This window comes from Mirounga leonina, unplaced genomic scaffold (genome assembly GCF_011800145.1).
Source record: "Mirounga leonina isolate KUSES-001 unplaced genomic scaffold, KU_Mleo_1.0 Mir_418, whole genome shotgun sequence".
Classification (NCBI taxonomy): Eukaryota; Metazoa; Chordata; class Mammalia; order Carnivora; family Phocidae; genus Mirounga; species Mirounga leonina.
Genome location: NW_023270739.1, coordinates 5,011,058 through 5,034,769, shown reverse-complemented (window position 1 = coordinate 5,034,769; position 23,712 = coordinate 5,011,058). Strand labels below are relative to the sequence as shown.

Below are 23,712 nucleotides of genomic sequence, written 5' to 3'. Positions count from 1 at the left end.
GAGAACAGTAAGACCAATTCTGCCAGAGACAGTTATCTCCCCAAACCAAGGAGCCTATCTCATTCTAATGAGTGAAAGCCAGTGGAGGGGAAGAGGTCCGCAAATGCCACTTGTATGAATCTTTCAAGATATGCTCTGAAACAGGAAAACACTACAGACTACATTTTAGCAGAACTAAAAATAACGAAAGAACATTCCCTATTTTTAGATATCTAACTTACAAGTTTCAAAAACACTAAAAGTAAAGGAAACCATTAAAAACAAACTGGAATTTTAAACTGTTATAAAAGACACTTTTGAGTTGAGAAAACTGTTTTTAGAGACAGAATTTTAAAAATCCTACATTCTTTCTGTTTACTACTTTCTTGCTCAAACTTCCCCATCTTCAAAACTCAGTCTCAATCTTCTGTATTACCAAGAGCATTTCCAAGAACCAAAAGATGATTCAGAAGGTTATACCACAAAATGAGAAAGAAGGAAAATTTTTAAACATGCTTTCACGAAGAGACATAGTAATAGAGTGTGGATTAGTGATTAAAGACAATAATGTATAAAACAGCAAAAGCGATTTAATTATCCTACATTAAAAGCAGTGCTACAGATAATAATAAAACACTTAACTAAAGGGAAATGTTTTCTTCCCCTCACTGAACAGTCTTAAGTCAGTAGACATCTAAAACAAAGCTATGTCTGAATAACTAGAGTAACTAGAGCTTACAACTAGAAAAAACTACTAATTTTTTTTTTTTTTACAATAGAAACCCGAACATACAGTACATTCACTGGACAATTTGTTTACTCCCAGCTATCTTCCTCCCATCTCTATCCAAACCTAGTACAGATATCCAAACCTTATTAAAGAAACCTGTGGCAAATAGAATCTGCAGGAAATACGGAATTACCGGACTGCACGGCCATCATTAACATCTCAGGTTCCAGTAGAGTCATGACAGATTCTTCTCAGAAACAGCAGCCCACAAATACAATGAAAAAATTCAAAGTCACAGAAGATGTTGTCTTCAGAGGCTACCAAAGCTTTCATAAATTCAGTCTCGTGCCTTATGCTCAGACGGTGAGAACTCACTCCCCTCCTCAGTGCAGTTACCAATTTATCCACCCTTCAAGCAAGTCAAGATGGCACAGAGTTGAATTACTGCTGACAGGAAACCAACAGGCGCTCAAGTTAAGACCTATGAAGTGTGGTTAGAACAGTGAGTGAGCTCCTCCTCCTTGCTGTTCGTCTCTGGGGGGAGGGGAGACACATAGAGAAAGAGACCTTCAGAACACAGATCAACTGCTTTTTTCCCCTCTTTTCAGGAAGAGAAGATGAGGTTTGTTCCAAACCTTCAGTATAAGGGGCGTTGCTGCTAATGCAGTTTAGAGCAATAGATTAAACATAATCCAAACAACCCAATCTTTTGAAACAAACAGCCCAATTACTGACGTATTAGTGGGAGGTGAGGATGGGAATCAGGCACATATACACACATGCATACAGATGAATATGTATGGTGACTTAATTTTCTGCAAAAGAGTTCTACGGGCTTTTTCATCTGTGATATTTATAGATAACAGGCTAAGGAAGTTGAACATTTAACTACAGAAGTGCAACTATTTCTCCACCCCAACTTCAATTAAAATATTTGTTTCAAAAAGTCATCTGAATACATTCCGGAGCTGTAATTTGTCTTTCAGATCTGCCAGTCCCCTAAAAGGGCCCCTTAACTTGTTCCTGTGTGAGACATTTGGGCTGTCAATAGACAGTTTACTGATGCTATTTGACTTTTCTAAAATGTGTTATGACCTTGCTAGATGTATGGAACACATAAGACGAAAGTTCAAATACATAACAATTACCCTTTCCTGATAAAGAAACTTTAATTCTTTTTCCACTAGCACAGAGCAGGCTCTTCTGAATAAGAACAAACACGGGCATTTTACCTTCCACTGCAAAAACAAAAACAAACCAAAATCCTTTCAAATCACAGCAATTTCATTTATCTGAAGTGAAAAGCTCATTCATTTCCTTTACGGTCCTTTTTACTAACTGATCGTGATAATAAGGATAATAAGATGCCTGTTGGCATATCTGATTGACTTTTAAACAGCTGAAAACTAGAAATCCATGTTTGGTATGTTTAGCTAGAATTCCTCAATCTTTCTGGCTAAGTAGCAGCCTGTATCTTGAAAGCCTGCTGCTGCAGACGCAGCCCAGCAAATGCCAAAACGCTCACAGAGTCAAACCAATGATAAATGAAAGCACTAAGAGACCTCAGAAGAGAAAACAGTCTCAGAATGATTGAGGGCAATATTCTGTTATTAGAAAAAGGAAAGCAATGCAGATTTGGGGTGGGGAAGATTTTGTGGAGGAAAGAAAAACTTCCTTTCTTTCTCACTCCAAGAACATCATGTTTAAAAGAAAAGCCAGAAAAGCTCTATATAGAACTGTGGGAATGACTCAACAGGCAATGGAGTGGCAGCCAGTGTGGGCTAAATGCTGCTCTGGGAAGACAGAAGCATTCTCACTGGCCCCTTCCGGCAACCAAATTCTCAACTGTCTTATGAAAAATGGGTACATTTCAATTCTCAGACTACACGGTACTCTGGTCAGAGGTTAGCAACTAAAGGAAAAGCATCTTTAGGGGCACCTGGGTGGCTCAGATGGTTAAGCGTCTGCCTTCGGCTCAGGTCATGATCCCAGGGTGCTGGGATCGAGCCCCGCGTCTGTCCGGCTCCTGGCTGGGCGGGGAGCCTGCTTCTCCCTCTCCCTGTGCCTCTCCCCCTGTTCATGCACTCTCTCTCTCTCTCTCTCTGTGTCTCAAATGAATAAATTAAAAAATTTTAAAAATTTAAAAAAAATTAAGGAAAAGGATCTTTAAAAGGGTGAATCATTCCTTTGTCCCTATGTGGGCTGTACAGTTTGCTGTGTGAGGGTTTTTCAAATGAAACAAGTTCTCACAGTTCTGTACTTACAGGAAAATAAATACAAATTATAAGATTCCTGCACAGAGGATGGCAAGAAGGGCAGAGGGCTGTGTCCTTCCTACAAAATGTCTCTCTTGGCTGTAGAAGAGTGGCAGAAGGCCACGACTGTCAATACTGCAGCCCTACAGAGATACCGACAGTCATATGGTGGTGGGAGCAATAAGACATCACAGTGCATCTGATGGCTAGCTTTTTCCTGGCAAGTCCACTCCCATTATCTCCTCCGCAATGTGGAATAAAAAGAGCTAAAGAAAAGGAAAACAGGGGTGCCTGGGTGGCTCAGTTGTTAAGCGTCTGCCTTTGGCTCAGGTCATGATCCCAGGTCCTGGGATTGAGGCCCGCATCGGGCTCCCTGCTCAGAGGGAAGCCTGCTTCCCCACCTCCCACTCCCTCTGCTTGTGTTCCCTCTCTCGCTGTCTCTGTCAAATACATAAATAAAATCTTAAAAAAGGGGGGGGGGAACAATTTTTAAGACAGAAATCTAAAAAAATTAATCTTTAAAAAAAGTAAACAATAAGCCACATAATCTTTGCCTACTGCTAAGATTTTGTATTTACCTTGAAGAGTATCAGCACAGCACCAGATTCACTGTGAAACTGGCTTTAAGACAGGTTTCACAATTCTAAAAGTCTGAACTCCTAGGACAGCCTCAGTGCCACTACCTTTGGGTCAATTAGCAAAATTTCACAGAGAACTAAAGTAAACTTTGATAAGGTCTTTGTACAAGCGAACATGATTTTCAAGTTAATGGCACCGAGGGAACGAAGGGTAATGATCTTAATTTCCAATTAAAGAAAAGTTCTCTTGCTTTTAATCATAACTCTCTAGCTAATCAACACAAATATGCTATAGTCTCTATTAATCCACACAAAAGGGACTTGATAACTATAGAATATCAATATAGTGTATTCACAAAGCTTCCCCTCACCCCCACAGGTTCCCCGAAGGCCTTTAATGTTCATAATCAAGAGGAACTAGACAAGTTCTTATCCTACTTGACCTTCCTACTGGATCTGTCAAAGTTCCTATACCTTTCTTAAAACTTCCTATTTCCTTGATTTTCTTAAAAATCATACTTTCTTCCCTCACTGACCACTCCTCTCAGAATCCTAAGTAGCTCTCTCTCTTTTTCTGCTATCAGGGGCACCCCTTCCCTGTTTTACATATTCTCCCTGGGCAATCTCATCCTTTCTTGGAGTTAACTACTACCCACATTCTGATCCACATCTAGCTCTGACTTTGCTGTGCATCTCTACCTGGCTATCTCATATCAGTATGTCCCAAAACAAGTACCCAATACCACCCAGCACCAACCACTCAAGATATATTGCTTCCATTTTTCCCTATCTCAGGTAACAGTACTCAGGTCCCAAACCATAAACTTAGACACCCCTCCCTCCAGCCCCAGACATCGAAGTATAACTGTCTCATAACTTATTCCTCAAACCTATCCTTTTTTTTCATCCTTACAGCCAGTGCTTTATTTCAGGTCCTTCAAATTTCTTGCCCAGAATATAGCAACATCTTAAAAAAAAAAAAAAAAAATCATAGGAACATTCAAACACAGGGGCACCTGGGTGGCTCAGTCGTTAAGCGTCTGCCTTCAGCTCAGGTCATGATCCCAGGGTCCTGGGATCAAGCCCCACATCGGGCTCCCTACTCTGCAGGAAGCCTACTTCTCACTCTCCCACTGCCCCTGCTTGTGTTCCCTCTCTCGCTGTCTCTCTGTCAAATAAAACCTTTAAAAAAAAAAAAAGAAACATTCAAACACAAAGGTAGAAAGAATGGCATAATAAGCTGCTTATGTACCCCCATCACTTAGCTTCAAAATCTGTGGCCCTTCTACCCTCCCCACACACAGCACCCAGCCCACATGGGATCATTCTAAGGCAAATTCTAGCCATAATTTCATTTCATCTTTATTCTGTACATCTAAAAGAACATTTTTTTAACAAAACCACAATATTATTGCCACCCAAAATTTTAAAAATCCCTTAATATCATCAACTATCCACTCAATGGTTAAATTTTTCCAACTGTCTCAAATTTTTTAGTGTTGATTTATTCAAATTAGAGTCCAACTGGGACAATATATTGCATTTCACTGATGTCTCTTTAATCTCTTTTAATCCATAATCCCTCCCTTCTCTTTTTTTTGTAGTTTATTTGTTGAAAAATCCAGGCTGTTTTCCCACATTTTGGGCTTTGCTAACTACACCCCCCATGGTGTCCTTTAACACGCTGCTCCATCCCCTATATTTCCAGTAAATTAGTATGAGTTAAATACAGAGGCTTGATCCAATTTAGCTCAAAGCTTTTCACAAGAATATTGCAAAGGTGGTAGTGTGTACTTCAGCAATAGCTTCTAAACTGTCTCCTTCTCTCTGGCCTTGCTTTGATTAAAAACCATCCCTGTTACCAAGTAATTCTTATTCATCTTTCAAAACTTAGTTGAACTGCTGCCTTCCAATGATCCTGGCACTCTCCCCACCCTCCTCACACTCTCCATGGATATGCTAAATACCCCTCATTTATGCTCCCCCAGAACCTGTGCCCACCTCTATTACTGCTCTTTACCACATGGCTTAATGCCTCTGCATTAACAGATGGAGCACAGTGTCTGACATGTGACAGCATTCATAAATGTATGCCAAATGGAATGAAAAGTCCTATTCAGTGCAGAAAATTCTAACATTATGGGAAAAGTTCATAACAACTAAAGAATCCCTACCTACCCAGAAAAGGCAGGTAGTCTTACAATTTTCATTAAAGCACATGCTGAAGGTGCTATTATCTGGAAAACTACATGAGGAAGACTAAAATTATCCACAGCATTGAAGTAGAGTTAAATAAGGACAACCACAGTAATGCCGTTAGGGATATTAAGTGCTAATGACAATGAAAATGCCCAAATTGTAGGGAATGAATAGGAAAAACCAGAAAAAGAGAGCATAGCTCACTACAAAGTAAGAATTCTTTAACATCAAAAGCTGTCAACGTCGCCAATAACTGATATTAATCTCTATGATGGAATGTAGTATAGACAAGTAATATACATTAAGTTTAATAAATGCCTTTTATGATCTCTGTGCGATTTCAGTACACTAATATCTAATCTTGTTCCTATGGCCATATCTGACTTAATTCTCACAAGAGCATGTGGTTTACTGAGGTTCCGCTCTACAAAAATCTAATCATCATAATGAAATTGTACAGGTCCCAACCAGTTAAGTCTCTCCCCCAGAAGATACCTGGTTTTGGGCAAAGTGAAAACACCCAATGATAACATAACCCAACACCTAGGCAAGTCACTACAGGTCCTGGTCAGCTTCCATTTCCTGTGAACAAAATCTACTACTGAATGAGTCAAGATCTGCAAGGCTGGGAGGATCACACATTACCATAGGTATGCTATTCCCTGGCCTCAGGATACATGAAGGCAGTATTTTCAGGTAACTTTGCAAAGAACAGTAAATGTTAAGGGCTATGATAGCTATAAATATAAACAGCCAGGTCATTCATACTGTATGTCTGAAATATTGTCCTTAAGCCAGTGGGGGCACAAAGACAAGGGTGAACCAGACTGACACTGCCTTTGCCCTCAGGGCCTTCCTTATAAAGAAGTAGGATAGAAAATCTCTAACCAACAATTTAAAAAAGAAAAATGAAAAAAATGAAGTACCAAATAAGAATACAACCAAGTTGCTGAACAAATATGAAAGAGGCAGCAATTAGTTCTCGTTACAAGAGACTTGGATTGCTTCTTAGGGGAAAGATGATGTGAGCTGGCTCTTAAGAAAATTAATGGACCAGAGTTTATCAGTTTCTTTTTCCTTTTTTTTTTTTTTTAAAGATTTTATTTCTTTATTTGAGAGAGAGAGCATGGTGGGGGGGCGGCGAAGGGTGGCAGAGGGAGAAGCAGGCTCCCCGCTGAGCAAGGAGCCAGCCATGGGGCTCAATCCCAGGACCCAGAGATCATGACCTGAGCCAAAGGCAGATGCTTAACTGACTGAGCCACCAGGCACCCCTGTCAGTTTCTTTTTGAATTCCTAACTCCACAGACTTGTATACCCACAAATCATAAAATAACAAAGCCAAAAGAAACCCAGTCTTGACCTGATCCAGCCCCTTATCCAGAGTATATACTGAATGAGAGACATGTAAGAAACTCTTCCACAAATTCCCAACAAGCGGTTCCCGACAGTACTTTTGGGAAAATGCTTAAAATAGTGTTTTAATGGACAGGAAATGAACTGAATGGTCAAAAACAATGAAACACCCACTGGCTACAAACATTTGGGGAAAGGTTCTTCCTCACTAGTAATCAAAGAAATACAAATTGAAATGAAAACATTTATCACATTAATGAAGTCTTTCACAAATGAGATAATCAATGTTAATAAGTGAGCCAGGCACTCATGCAGGGTTGACACAAGTATAAACTGGCAGGCCACTTGGAATGGAATGGGACAAGGTATTTCTCAAGAACCTCAATTCTTCACAAGGCCTACAAAGGCCTGTGTGATCTGGCTCCTATCTACCTACTCACTTCACATCACCTTCTCCTCTCTCCAGTGACACACTGGTATTCTTTTAGTTGTTTTGTGCCAAGTATTCCCCAACAATCCTTGCCTGTGCCCTGTCCCCTCTCCCACTTCCCCATCTCCCCCAGCCTTAACATATGCTATTCCTTCTTTCCTTTGTTTGGCCAACCACTACTTGTGCTTTGGCTGTTAGCTTAAACATCTCTCAAAGAGGCCTTTCCCAACCAACCCCCTCTCTTCCCCCACCTAAATTAGAACCATCTCTATGAGATTTGCTATTCTGTTACAATATCTTGGGCTCCCCCCCACCAAAGCACTTACCAAAGTTTTTAGCTATGAATTGGTTTGTATAACTCTAATCTTTCTTCCACTAAATATAAATTCCATGACAATGTGAACTTTATCCATCTTGTTCCTTACTGTCTCGCCAATACTTAACATACATATGGTGCTCAACAGACACTGAATTTTTCAACTTTGAAATGGTGAAATTATTTAAGACAACATTTCCACTTCTAAGGAAATAATCCAAAATGCAGAAAAAGGCTTTAAAGATTTTCATCTGGGGCGCCTGGGTGGCTCAGATGATGGTCTCTGGGTCCTGGGACCAAGCCCCACATCAAGCTCCCTGCCCAGTGGGGAGTCTGCTTTTCCCTCTCCCACTCCCTCTCCCCTTGCTCATGCTCTCTCTCTCCCCATATCTCTCTGTCTCAAATGAATAAATAAAATCTTAAAAATAAATAAATAAAAGATTTTCATCTGAATACTAGTATATGTGTGAAAAACAAAAATGATTCAAATGTCCAATGAGGGGAAAAATTAAATAAATGATGGCACAGAATGTAATGTTACATACCCATTATAAAGGCTAATTATAAAAACATTTCGGTGACATCTGAAAAATATTAAGCTGTAATGCTAAATGAAAAAAAAACCATAATATTAGCTTAGTTATATTTAAAATGTACATTTGTAAGAAGACAAGGTAAGTAAGCCATACGCTAACAGCGATTTACTCTGGGAGATGAGATCCATTCATTTTTGTTTGTTTCACCAGGTTTTTGTTTTGTTTTTAAGATTTATTTATTTATTTGAGAGAGCGAGAGAGAGAGTGAGTGCACGCGAGCAGCAAGAGGGGCAGAGCGAGAGGGAGAATCCACCCTGGGTGTGGAGCCAGACACAGGTTCCATCTCAGGACCCTGCGATCATGACCTGAGCCAAAACCAAGAGTCAGACACTTAACCAACTAAACCACCCAGGCACCCCTCTGTTTCACTGTTTTAAGAGGGAGATTATATCTGGTATCTGTTTTTCTCCAGGAACCTAGAACAATATTTGATGAATACCTGAGAATGAGAAATTGATTATTCTTTTTTTTTTTTATAGATTTTATTTATTTATTCATGAGAGACAGAGAGACAGAGAGAGAGAGGCAGAGGGAGAAGCAGGCTCCCAAGGAGCAGGGAGCCCAATGTGGGACTCGATCCCAGGACCCTGGGATCATGACCTGAGCCGAAGGCAGACGCTTAACCATCTGAGCCACCCAGGCGCCCAGAAATTGATTATTCTAAGTGCTGAGATGAAGTAGGTTGAGAAATTATTTAAATCACATTTTAAACAGAATCATTTAATGATTTGGGCATTTTCACATTAGCTGGGAGACCTAATCTAGAAAATCCATGACAACCAGGCTTCCTGAGGAACTTAAGTAACAAGTCTCTTTCCTTTCCCCAAGAAAATACTGTAATTTAGATCAGAAACAGCCCACTCAAAATTTTTACTTCTCTCAGCAGTTAATTAGTACCCCCTGGCAACACTAAAGACTGAAAGGATACAGTGCATACCCTTACAAAGAAAGAATACATGATCTGCCCTTTCTTCCACGGGCTACACACTTATGGAGAACAAATGAGTACTTCCTAAGCTTTACACAAAGGAAGAGGAAAGCCTATGAAAGAGGACCTAGTATGTCCCTTCCACTGCCATTCTCTCCTGCCTACTTCCTGTCCCACCCAGCATGGCAGATAACAAATACAAACTGTTATTCCTTTAAAAAAAAAATTGGGGATCAGCAACAGTGAGAAAATAAAAATGTTTCAAGGATAACACAATAGCATTAAAATATATAAAACCTCTAAAAATAAATCTAACAAAAGATGTGTAAGACCAACACACAAAAAAATTATAAAACCTCATCAGGAGACCTCATAGAAATCTAAATAAGTGGGAAAATATACCACATAATATCATGAAGATATTAATTCTCCCCAAATTGGTTTTAGAGCTAATGCAAAAAATTCTAATCAAAATCCCACAGTGATTTTATAATTCATATGGAAATGCAAAGGAAAAAGAATAAGCCAAGAAAGACACTGTTGGAAAAAGAATAAGGTGGGAGGACTTACTTCTCCCATATAACAGAGCTTATTACATAATTATCATAGTTAAGACTATGAGGTCCTGGTGCAGGCATCAACAAACAGACCAATGGAAACAGTTAGCTCAGAAACACACCCACACATGAGGCAAGTCCTTGATATATGAAAGAGGTAGCTTTGCTGATCAGTGAATGTGGGGGGGGGGGTATTTTCAATTAATGAGAGTCCATTTAGAAAAAAAAATTAAGGGGTACCTGGGTGGCTCAGTTGGTGAAGTATCTGACTCTTGGTTTGGGCTCAGGGTCCTGGGATGAGCCCCACACTGGCTCCATACTCAGGGTAGAGTCTGTTTGAGATTCTTTCTTCCCCCCTCTGCTCTTCTTCCCCCACAAATGGAACAACCCAAATGTTCATCAGCAGAAGATTTCTTAAAAATTATGGAGTACTCTTCCATAGGTGCATCCACTATACAGTAATGAAAATGGATGAACTAAAACTATATACATAAATGAATACCACATATGTCAAGCAAAAGAAGAATACAGAATTCCATTCATATAAACTTCAACTAAACTATATTGTTTAGAATTATATAATTGGGAGCGCCTGGGTGGCTCAGTCATTAAGCGTCTGCCTTTGGCTCAGATCATGATCCCAGGGTCCTGGGGTCGAGCCCCGCATCGGGCTCCCTGCTCATTGGGAAGCCTGCTTCTCCCTCTCCCACTGCCCCTGCTTGTGTTCCCTCTCTCACTGTGTCTCTCTCTGTGAACTAAATAAATTTTAAAAATCTTAAATAAATAAATAAATAAATAAAAATTAAAAAAGTTCCGGGGGCGCCTGGGTGGCTCAGTCATTAAGCGTCTGTCTTCGGCCCAGGTCATGATCCCAGGGTCCTGGGATCAAACCCTGCATCAGGCTCCTGCTCAGTGGGGAGCCTGCTTCTCCCTCTCCCACTCCCCCTGCTTGTGTTCCCTCTCTAGCTGTCTCTCTGTCAAGTAAACAAATAAAATCTTAAAAAAAAAGAAGAAGAACTATATAATTGGTAAAAACAAATGATTTTCAAGAAGTCAAAACAGCAGGGCGCCTGGGTGGCTCAGATGGTTAAGCGTCTGCCTTCGGCTCAGGTCATGATCCCAGGGTCCTGGGATCGAGTCCCGCATCGGGCTCCCTGCTCCTTGGGAGCCTGCTTCTCCCTCTGCCTCTCTCTCTCTCTCTCTCTGTCTCTCATGAATAAATAAATAAAATCTTTAAAAAAAAAAAAAAAAAAGAAGTCAAAACAGCAGCTACTCCTAAAAAGAAAAGATGGGGTTATGTTCAGAGAGGAACATATAGGAGGCTTCCCTGGGGCTCACAATGAGTGGCTGTTGAGTAGTGGTTACACAACTCTTTGCTTTATGGTTATTCTGTAAACTGTCCTATGATTTATGTACTTTTCTCTATATATATTATTATCTTCCCCCCCCAAAAAGAAAAAATATTTGAATGGTAAAATATGTATCACCAATCTAATTTCAAAGTGTGTGATTAGTATAAGAAGCTCTAATAAGCAGCTCAGAAGATATAATTTCAAATGTTCTATCCCACTCTTCTCTAAATATATTCATATCTGTTCAATCATGCTTCAGAAATGAAGGTTCCTATAAGTAAAGATATATGCGAGTTTTTTGTGGGCGATATTTCAAGTCTTTATTTATTCAATCCTTGGTGAGTTGGAGAAAGGCACTTTCTCAATAATGAGAATGAGACCTCTTTTATTTTTTTTTTAAAGATTTTATTTATTTATTTGAGAGAGAGAGAATGAGAGACAGAGAGCACGAGAGGGAAGAGAGCAGAGGGAGAAGCAGACCCCCTGCTGAGCAGGGAGCCCGATGCGGGACTCGATCCCGGGACTCCAGGATCATGACCTGAGCGGAAGGCAGTCGCTTAACCAACTGAGCCACCCAGGCGCCCCTGAGACCTCCTTTAAAGCACAAAAATTCAAGTCCTACAGAGTTCTCATCAGCTTTAATATTCAAGCAGGGATTCGTTGGCCAGAACACAAGAAGTGCAGGACAGTTGCCCATGGGATGCTTAGGAAGGGGACAAGACAGGACAGAGGAAAGGTAAATCTCACCATTTTCAAAAAGGTTGCCCGGTATTCAACCTCTATCCATGTCCCAAAGAAATTATCCTCCATAAACAGACCACTAGCCCCAAATTTAATCTGGAGCACCTAAAATGAGGAGGGGGGGCAAAAAAAGAAATTTCACATTGATTAGCTCTGATAAAAGAGCTACTGGTTTGTTCATTAAAGGAACAGGAGGGAATAGGGCAAAAACTGGTAACTGGTAAAACTTACTCCTCTTTATACCTTTCAGTGTCTGTCTTAGTGTCTTACTTACTACAGGCACTTCATAAATATCTGCTGACTACTAATTTCCATAGTGGTCATGGCAGTGAACAACAGTAGAATTGTAGGAAGGTACAAATGACTGTCCTGAAATAAAATTTTAAGAGTCAAGGACAGAATAAAAGGTCAAGAATATAATCTCCCAAATACAAGATTTCTCTTAGAAACCTTTATGAACTTGTCATCATTAATTTATCTAACTTTTGTCAGCAGTGCCTTCTGAGTAACACATTCCAGCTAATTATTATTCACTATGTCTTAAATCTATGATTCCTGAACTTCAAGAGGAACATCTCTTAGGATATAAGCAAGTCCTCAACTTATAAATGGATTATATTCCAAAAGTCCATTTGTAATTTGATCATATGGAACATGGAATGCACTTTTCAACAGATGCCTTGAAATATGAATTCTGGCAAAATTCCCATGCTTGCCCACAAAATCTATAACATAAGTGAAATGTAATATATTTGTAATGAGAAAAAGAAGCAAAAGGTATCTCAGCTCCCATCCTAGAGGCTCCTGAACATAAGCCTTATGCAGACTCAGACAGTTCTGAAACTCATACTTAAAAAACCAATAATACCAGATTAATGTTAAGAAGAGGTGGATACGTAAGGACAGCCAAAGAGCACCATGCCATTAAAGGAAGAAGCAAAGTAAAACTTAAATTTCCCATTGGATAAACTCATTTAACATATGCCAGAACTCCTAGTTGGAGCCAATGGGGTTAATCATTAAAGAGGTACTTCCAGGCTTCTCCAAACCCAGACTGGAGAGGATCCACAGGTAGATCAATTTTATCTTTTTTTTTTAAATGGGCTCCAACATGAGGCTTGAACTCACAACCCTGAGATCAAGACCTGAGTGAGATAAAATCAAAAGCTGTATGCTTAACCGACTGAGCCACCCACACTCAATTTTATCTTTTAGATGTAAATGCTCGGCCTAGAAGAAGGCAGAGGAATAATATTAAAAAAATATACCTTGGGGGTGCCTGGGTGGCTCAGTCATTAGGCGTCTGCCTTCAGCTCAGGTCATGATTCCAGGGTCCTCGGATGGAGCCCTGCGTCGGGCTCCCTGCGCAGCGGGAAGCGTGCTTCTCCCTCTCCCACTCCCCCTACTTGTGTTCCCTCTCTCACTGTGTCTCTCTCTGTCAAATAAATAAAATCTTTAATATATATATATACCTTGAAACTTCTCTACTAACTTTTTCCAATTAGGTTAATAAGGACTAGGTTAACGAAAGGCACCTCTTCTCATTAGGGCTCCAACTTCTTCCCCTGTTTAGGAAATAGAGATATCAGGGCGCCTGGGTGGCTCAGTCGGTTAAGCGTCTGCCTTCGGCTCAGGTCATGATCCCAGGGTCCTGGGATCGAGCCCCGCATCGGGCTCCCTGCTCAGCGAGCAGGGAGCCTGCTTCTCCCTTTCCCCCTGCCTGCCTCTCTGCCTACTTGTTCTCTCTCTCTGTCAAATAAATAAATAAAATCTTTAAAAAAAAAAAAAAAAAAAAAAGGAAATAGAGATATCAGAACCTTCACTGCCTATTGTCCTATAAGATCCCTTGCTAAATCACTGGATTTTTATATAAGATATGGTTCTAAATGAAATCGATCTGAGAAGAAAGAAATTTCTCACTCCATTCTTCCAATACACAGTACACCATCCATGAAAAAGCACCTCCTAACTCTAGAATTTATTCTGCTCTAGAACTACACACTTTCCAATCTCACAATCTTCTCAAGGATTTTCCATTTCTGCTCTTATCTTTACCTTCTTATAAACAGCCATGTAAAGAAGACCTGGCATAAAATATAATAATGATCTTCTCCCTGGGACAGACAGCCTCTTACCCCTCCTGACAGGAAGAAGCACCATTGAGGTGCACAAGTAGAAGACCCTGTAACCAGACACTGAGAATATTGCCCCTGTCCAGACATTTAACTGGTGGCTGCTGGATGGAATAAAAAAGAAACTTGATCAATATTTCCTATTTTCTCCCTATAGTAACAGAATCTGATTTTGATAAATGGTGATTTTTGCTAGGCAATTAGTATTTCTGGTCACTGCCATACATTCTATCATATAAGTTATTTTGTAGTCATCAAACTTCTTACAGAATATTTCTTTATTTAGCCCCTCTCCTCCCCTTCAGTATTATTCTAATTAACAGTTTTCCCCCTACTATCTCCTTTCTGATGTTCAACACAATTTCACTTCCTTGGGTTTCTTTTCTCTTGCCAAAATGGTAATTATGTTGTATACAACATTAGGTTTGTCAGTTTCAAGTATCCATATTCCCTTCTAAGCATGATCACAAGTAATCAATTTGGGACCCTTGTCAGTTAGGAAGCCATTCTAGCAACTGAAGAGGTCTCAGACACAGCTCAAATTACAGGAGATACGTGATCCAGATCAGAAGTTTTCAACTTGTGCTTTTTCGAGAGTTTCCTGAGGGGCAAGAAGGATGCCAAGTAAGTGGGGGTCTGGCTTCTCCATTTAAGTTTCATTCAACCAGAATAGTTGTTTTACACACTGGGATTATATAGAAAATTTAAAATTTAGGGTGTCTGAGTGGCTCAGTTGGTTGAGCATCTGACTCTTGATTTCGGCTCAGTTCATGATCTCAGGGTACTGAGATCAAGCCCCACATCAGGCTCCGAGATCAGCAGGGAGTCTGCTGGAGATGCTATCTCTCTCTCCCCCTCTGCCTCTCCCTCCGCTCACACGCACTCTCACTCTCTCTCAAGTAAATAAATCTTTTTTAAAAAAAGATTTCAAATTTTTAGAGGTCAACTTAAAAAAATAGTTAAAACCTGTGATCTAAATGTTCTATCACTAATAAAGAGAATAAAAGAATTATTCCACAACATATTTCACCTATACAGGAATGGACTCAGGAAGTCTTTCTTCCAAATAATCTAAACCCTGAATTAAACTGGATTTTTTTCTTCTGTCCAGCAACAGAGTCAACAATCACTTTCTTAATTGCTTAAATCTAAGAAGTCAATGTTTCAGTGCGTTAATAGTTTCAGTTTCACCATTTATTCATTTGCTCGTACATTCAACAAACATTCATCAAACACTTAATCACATTCTAAGACTTTGCTACTCCGAGTGTCATCCTCCAGACCAACAGTACTGGCATCCCCTGCATGCTGGTTAGAGACGTGGAACCTCAGGCCTCTCCCAGATCTACACTGGAGTCTGCATTTAACAGGCACTCTAGCCGATTCATCAGCACACGAAAATTTTTGACTAGGTACCAACGATACCACAATAAAACAGACATAATCCCTGCATTCAGAAAGGTTCTCCTCTAGTCAAATATAATAACAAACAAGTAGATATTACACACAGGGTAGTTTGGAAGAACACTGAAGAACAAACCCTAGCCCAAGCTAGCAGTCTGGGGAAGAATCCTGAAGGAAGCGGTACCTTCCCGATTCTTGACTAGATGGAAATGTCAGGAGGAGAAAGGTCATTCAGGGAAGGGGAAAAAAAAAAAACAGGATACGAAGTGAAACTGAGATGTGAAAGTCTATCTCTTTGGGAAATCCCAAATCTTTTAGTGTAAGTGGGAAGAGATGAGGGGCGGGGCAGAAGCTGGCTTTGAAGGACCTGGTTTACCATCCTGAAGAACATAATAAGCTTTACCCTGGAGGAAAGGGGGAACCATGAAGTGATTTCAACCAGGAGAGCAGGAACCTCATTTATCATTTAGAAAAATCATCCCAGGGGCCACAGGGACAAGATTAGAAACAAGGTAAGACCAGTTATAAGGCCGTCGCTGCAGTAATCCAAGAATGGCATTATTAAGAATCTGCACTAAGTAGCAGTTGTAAAGATGGAAAGAAAAGAATGAATTCAGTAGATAGGAACACTGCAGAATGTAAAAAAGTTGGTGGCTGGTGGCTGGGAAGAAAGAGGAAGCAGGTAGAAGGGAGATGGAATAAAAAAATTACTTCCAAAATTAACATGCTATCATCTTTCTGCGGGACAATTTGGAAACAGTGACTTAAAGAAAGTAAAAACTTCATACCCAAACATGTTACTTTCACAACAAGAAGGGAAAAACTTTATGTCCATATCCTGCCAACTACTTCTGAGAGTTTGTCCTACAGTTACTTACACCAAGATTTATATACCAAGATGTTTACTGCAGTATTATTTATAACAGAAAAAAAATTAAAACAATTAAGGGTCTTATAATAGGAGACTGGCTGTTATAGATACACAATTCAATACACAATTCAAATATGAAGCAGAGGGAAAAATGTTTTTTAAGACCACTGAATGATATAGGAAAATCTCATGAAATAAAATTACATGAAAATAAGTTACACAGAGTATATGTGTGTAAGAATAAATAAATGAACACACAAAAACTGAGAGAAAAATATATTAACTGCTGCCACTGGCTATCACTGAACTGTGTAACTATAAGGGAATTTTTACTTTCTTTTTCCTACATTTTATCTGATTATAAAACAAAACTCTTAAAGTTTCCATTTAGGAAGAAAACAAAATAAAACAACCCCTTATTTGAACATCTAGGTGGAGGGAGATGCCAATTCCTACAACAGAGAATTCAGCAGGAACTGCAGGTGGATGAGGAGTTAGACTCCGAACATATGGAGTCTCCAGCACATCCTACGGAGGTGCTGGACAGCTGAGCACAGGAGTCTGCAGCTCGGGGGAGAGACCTGACCTGGAGATGTAATACAGGCATCAATCAACAGCATATGATGGTGGTTAGAGCCAAAGTTCTGGGGGAAATCATTCAAAATAAAAATACAGAGTAAGAAGTAAAGGAGCCCTACAGCTCAACAATGGGGAGTAACAAAATTTAAGAGGTGGGTAGAGAAAGTTGGCAAAAGGTCTGAGCAGAAAAGAGAGTGGCTATAAAAGCAGACTTGAAAAAGCCAAGAAGAGTAATGTCACTGATGTCAGTGGAGGAAAAGTTGCAGGTCGGAGGGAGTGGCCAATCATGTCAAATGCTACAAAGAGGTCAAACAGGATGAAGAGTGCCTATTTGATCTACAAGAACACTAATGACTTCAGTGATGGCAGTTTCTGAAGGAAGACAGGAACAGAAGCCAGAACACAGTGAAGTCTCTGGAATGTAATAATGATATATGATATAACCTGCTCTTTCAGGATCTTAGGAAGGTTAGAAAGTTGTTCAAAGTGGGGGAAAAGCTCAACTGATTTATATGCTAAAGAGTTGACAGAGAAAGGCTGAAGATGCACCAACACTCCTGCAACAGCTGCTCTTGACTCCCCTGAGACCATCACAGCTGTCAGCATCAATTTCCTCCACTTCCTGCCCAAGATTTTAGTGGTCTGCTGTTTGCCGTCTGTCATCACCTTCACTGCCATTCCTCCTACCCCAGAGGAATCATAGCCCTTACCTCTGCCCAAGGCAGAGCCAATACCTTTAAATCCCATCCCCTCACATCTCCTCAGTTACCCTTTCCCCTTTTCTGTCTTCAGCTTTTCCCTCCGGACTAACTCTTTCCCCTTACCGTATAAGTAAGTCTTATATGAAGTCTCTGCCATCTTGGAGAAGAAAAATAAAAATGAGAAATGAGAAAAGAACACCAAAAAAATGCTTGAGTGTGCATTATTTCCCCAAATAAAAACTGTTTGAGTTTCCATTGCATTTCCCACTATGGATGTAAAAACAGAGTTCTTGCCTCTAATGGAACAAATAAGTAAACCATTCATCTATTCATTTGACAAATATTTATTGGTTGCCCACTGGCCTCGTGAAACAAACTACCAAAGGCAGGGGAATATAGACAATAAACATATACACACACATATACAAACACACAACATACACCATAATAATAAGTCCTTGAAAAAAACAAAGGAGGATAGAGAGTAATGGGAGGTGCTATTTAAGGTAAGTCAGGTAGGGAAGGCTTCCCTGAGGAAATGACATTTGTGCAGGAACTTCAGTAAAGGCACAGCAAGTACCAAGGCCCTGGGACAGGAGCATGCTTGATGTGTTCAAGAAACAGCAAGAAAGTCAGTGTGGCTAAATCAGAGTAGAGTAAGCGAAGGGACAGAGATAAGAAAAAATCAGGTCAGAGAGGATACCAGGCCCACATCATTAAAACTATCATACTGGGGCGCCTGGGTGGCTCAGTTGGTTGAGCATCTGGCTCTTGATTTCAGCTCGGATCATGATCTCAAGGTTGTGAGATCAAGCCCTGTGTCAGGCTCTGCACTCAGCGGGGTAGTCTGTTTAAGGATTCTATCTGCCCCTCCCCCAGCTCGAGTGCACATTCTCTCACTTTCTCTCTAAAATAAATAAATAAATCTTTAAAAAAAACAAAAACAAAAACAACTATGATTTCATCATAACCCTCACAGGAAGACACTGAGGGTTGTGAGAGAAGCATAACAGGGTCTGAGTTCAGTTTCCAAAGGCTCACTCATGCTGCTGACAGGAGAATTCCAATTACAATATAGTGATGAAGTATACTGATAAAAGGTAATTGGTCAAATCAAAAAGACACCTAACACTGAGTTAGGATAGGCTTCTCAAAGGGAATGATGCCTGAACAGAATACTGAAGGACAAGTAAGAGTTGGCAAGAAGAGTAGAGACAGAGTGGTGTCTCAAATAGAAGGCACAGGGCGCCTGGGTGGCTCAGTCGGTTAAGCGACTGCCTTTGACTCAGGTCATGGTCCCAGGGTCCTGGGATCGAGTCCCATGTCGGGCTCCCTGCTCAGTGGGAGGCCTGCTTCTCCCTCTCTCATTCCCCCTGATTGTGTTCCCTCTCTTGCTGTGTCTCTCTCTGTCAAATAAATAAAATCTTAAAAAAAAAAAAAAAAACTTTAAAAAGTTTGGTATTTCTATTCCCAGCATCAAACAGTCAGAAAATATTTTATAAAAATATACCGCTGATAATGTCTACCCCCAAAAAAAGACACATGCAAAAAAATAAAATATTTGCATGACCTTTATGGAGAAAATTGTAAAGCTCTGTGGAAAGACATCAAAGAAGACCTATTTAACTGGAGAGAGAAAACTAACTAATGGACAGGGGCGCTTGGGTGGCTCAGGCTTAGTTAAGCGTCTGCCTTCGGCTCAGGTCATGATACCAGGGTCCTGGGATCGAGCCCTGCATCGGGCTCCCTGCTCCACGGGGGGGCCTGCTGCTCCCTCTCCCACTCCCCCTGCTTGTGTTCCCTCTTTCGCTGTGTCTCTCTCTGTCAAATAAATAAATAAAATCTTAAAAAAAAAAAAAAAACCTAACTAATGGACAGATAAAACTAGTACCCAATATGTAAAATGTGTATTCTCCCCATTAACCTATAAATTATATATTTCAAATCAAAATCCCAACAAGTACACCAAAAGACATACACAAGAATTTTATGTTTCTTGATTCATAATTCATAATAGCCCCAAACTAAAACAACCCAAATACCCACCAAAAGTAAAATAAATTCCACTATATTCATAAAATGGATTAATTATATAGCAATGAAAATAAGCTAGAGCCACACACAATTCAATACAAACGAATTTTAAAACAAGACAGCAACAGAACACATACAGCATGATTCCATTTACATAAAGTTTAGAAACCAATAAAACTAATTCATGGTGTTAGAAGTCAGGATGATAGTTTCCTTTGGGCAAAAAGAAGGAATACTGATTGGGACGAAGCACATGAGGTGGTTATGGGTACTAGGAATATCTCCTAACAAAGTAGCAATTAAACACAGGTATATAAGCTCTGTGACAATTCAACAATCAGGACACTTACAATTTGTGTGTTATTCTATATTAACGTTATATACGTCAGTAAAATGAAAGTGTGCTAGTGTCTGCAATTTCCTTGGAAATGTAAAAAATATAATGGATGGATAGAAGGATAGATAGACATGTTACAAAGTAAGTATAACAAAATGTTAGTGGTAGAATTTAAGAGGTGGACATAAAGGTATTCGTTGTAAAACTCTATATTTGAAATTTTTCATAATAAAATGGAGGAAAAAATGAGGTTTTTGGTTTGTTTGTTTTTGTATAACTCTACAAGCTGATTCTAAAGTAATGGAAAATTAAAAAGGGCAAGAACAGCCAAGACAACTCTGGAGACAGAAAAAGGCAAGGAAAGACTATCGTAACAAACACCAAGACTAATCACTAAGCAATAGTAACTAAGATGATGTAGTACAACACAGAGATGAACAGAGACCAGTGAAACAGAACAAAGGGCATAAAAACTAACTCATGCACACTGAGAAAGATAAGGCTGACACTAAAGATCAGTACAGAAAAGTAGGACTATTGATAAATAATGATTCATAGATTAGATGAGATGAACTTATAGAATACCTTTAATAACTCACAGGAAAATAAATATTGAACAATAAACACAAGTTGCAGAAGAATACATATAATTCTCTCTCTCCAATAAATATATATGTGATATAAAAAATGAGAAATAATATTTTATAATTATTAGGTATATATTCATATGTTAAAAAAAATACAGAACTACTTGGCCATAAAATATCAAATTCAGGGCAGCAGTTACCCTGGGGACAGATAGAGATCCATGGAGAACAGTACATTAGCCAGATGGCATGTGAGTACATAAGTATTTGCTATATTACTATTTACACCTTTTCTGAACCCTTAAGTTTTTATAACAAATTACAATTTTTTTTCATTAACAAAAGTTTGAAGCAAGAGTGCATGGTTGTAAACAGTACTAAAAAGCAAAAACTGGGGCACGTGGGTGGCAAAGTTGGTTAAGTGTCCAACTCTTGGTTTTGATTCAAGTCATGATCTCAGGGTCATGGGACTGAGGCCCACCCAGGGCTCCACATGCTCAGCTCAGAATCTACTTGAAATTCTCTCACTCTCCCTCTTCCTCTCTGGCACCCCTCTCTGCTCTCTCTCTCTAAATAAATAAATAAATCTTTAAAAATAAAATAAAATAAAAAGCAAAAACTAGGGGTGCCTGGGTGGCTCAGCCAGTTAAGCATCTGACTTAATTTCAGCTCAGGTCATGATCTCAGGGTCGTGAGATCGAGCTCCAAATTGTCAGGCTCTGTGTTCAGCAAGGAGCCTTCTTGAGATTCTCTCTCTCTCTCCCTCTGCCCCTCCCCCTACTCACACATATGGGTGTGTGCTCTCTCCCTCTCTCTAATAAATAAATAAAAGTTAAAAAAAAAAATTTTAAAAGCAAAGACTAGAAATGGGGAATGATAAGAGAAGAAGCTAATGAAACAGAAAGAGACCAAACCCTGCAAGCCTTGTAAAACATGGCTTTTGTTTTTATCCTATAAAGCAGTCACTGAAAAGTATTAAGCTAGGGAGGTCTAAAAGATTACTCTCACAAGGTACAGGATAAGTTTCCTAATAAAAAAGGCTTATTTATCATTTAACCCCTAATTTTAGTTTATGATAGTGATGTTCAATAAATATTTGCTGAATTAATGAATTTATGGAAGGGATTGGGAGGGAGAAGCAGAGAAGTAGAAAGACAAATCAGAAAGCAGTTGTAATAACCCAGGCAGGAAATATAGGGTTTATAATGATCACCTAAACTTACTATCTCTCTATTTCATAAGAAACAGTAAGATTAAAGAAAGTTTCAAGAGACATGAAATAAAGTAATCATCTATAACAAGAACATGAAGACCTTGGTTCAAATTAGTCAATGCAATAATTCCATATGTACTCACCATTCTTCCGCTCACTAAGTGGAGGCAAATTGGGATTCCTGCCAGGGTGGAGGCCTAGGGTCAGCTCGGGCTGCAAGGAGAGCTCCTGCAGTTCATTGGCAACAGCTTCGCTCTGGGGGCTGGGGGCCGCAGACAGGGACACCAGCACTGGTTCATCATCATTTTCGCCAGCCCCTCCTCCGTCCAGCCCATTCACAGCAATGACGGAAGGGGGCAGGCACACTACACTGGAGAAATCCACTTTGGCTTTCGTGATGGCAACCTGGAAATGGAAGGGCAGACAAAAGTTTAGATGTCACTGTGAAGAGACAGACTATTCCACTGGACATATGCTGAATACTATTCTAAATTATATTACTGGCAAGCTACCATTAATCTTAAGCATTTTCTCTAAAGTATCATTTTTACCCCAAAAAACTGTGGGTGGCACAGTCAGTTAAGTGTCCAACACTTGGTTTCGGCTCAGGTCATGATCTCAGGGTCATGAGATCAAGGTCCACAATGGGCTCTGCACTCAGCGGGGAGGCCTACTTCAGATTCTCTCTCCCCCTCCTTCTGTCCCTCCTGCTTGTGCTCTCTTGGTCTCTCTCTCTCTAAAATAAATAAAATAAAATCTTTTTAAAATTAAGTAATTAATATTTACTATGCTCACAGAGTGCATGTGATTTCAAGTCTGATACTGTCCTCAACTACATCACTCAGGAGGACAACATTCAATTGAAATAAAGCAGCACACACAACCTATATTGGCATAAAAGGAAATAGTGACAGGAAGAAATGGTTATGGAATAAATGTTATCCTCCAACTACCAAGGGGAAGTACCTTGAGAAATAACACTTTAATGAGTATCCAAAAGGTATTAAAGTGTTACAGTGTACCAACATTATCTAGGGGAGAAAATTTCTTTAAGAAAACAATTCCCAGGGCGACTGGATGACTCAGTTGATAAAGCATGCGACTGTTGATCTTGGGGTTGTGAGTTCAAGCCCCACACTGAGTGTATAGCTTACTTGAAAGAAAAAAAAAAACAATGTCCAAGCCATTAGATTTCATAAAAAAATATAGAGATGTATGTCTGATGATAGATATTTGCCCAACTATTTTAACTTACATGAATATTTAATCATAATACCCAGAAATGGGTTATTAAAAATAAGACACCTGGCAACATAAGAACAAGATCGGTAAAAATGATAAAGAATACATTTTAACACGAAAATCTTTTCAATAGCATCTTTTCATTAAACCATAGCATGGCCTAAAAAAGAAAACAAACAAACATAGCATGGACTCATGGTTAAGTGAATCAGGAATTTATTCATTCACTGAATCCTACTACGCAGTTAAGAATTACTTTTATAAAGCATTTAAAATATAGAAAATGATAATCTAATGTGTAAGAAAAATAAGATATGAAAATGCATACTCATATATAAAAATATTATCCAGAGGAAAAAGAGATAATAAGGAGATACACCAAAAACACAAAACGGGTTTTGACTGGATTATGAACAATTTTCTTTCTTTTTACTTTCTTTAGTTTCCAAATTTTCTCTAGAACACATATATATTGTTTGTATAATGAAAAAGCTACAGTTCTTTTTTTTTAAGATTTTATTTATTTACTTGTCAGAGAGAGAGAGAGCACAAGCAGGGGGAGCGGCAGAGGGAGAGGGAGAAGCAGGCTCCCCGCTGA

General features: G+C 39.5%; 1 protein-coding gene across 4 annotated transcripts in view; it reads right to left on the bottom strand.

The window, feature by feature from the left end:
- The window catches only part of MRTFA (myocardin related transcription factor A), a 195,351-nt gene that overhangs the window by 96,051 nt on the left and 75,588 nt on the right, over positions 1 to 23,712 (bottom strand). For 3 of the 4 annotated variants that reach the window (XM_034987452.1, XM_034987449.1, XM_034987450.1), the window contains one exon: positions 22,016 to 22,277. Coding sequence is in view for 3 of the 4 variants with exons in the window: in XM_034987449.1 (XP_034843340.1) it covers positions 22,016 to 22,277 (262 nt within the window). In the remaining variant the exon portion in view is untranslated. Of the gene's footprint in view, positions 1 to 902; positions 2,688 to 22,015; positions 22,278 to 23,712 lie in introns of those variants that run through there. The other variant, XM_034987451.1, reaches the window with a different exon arrangement.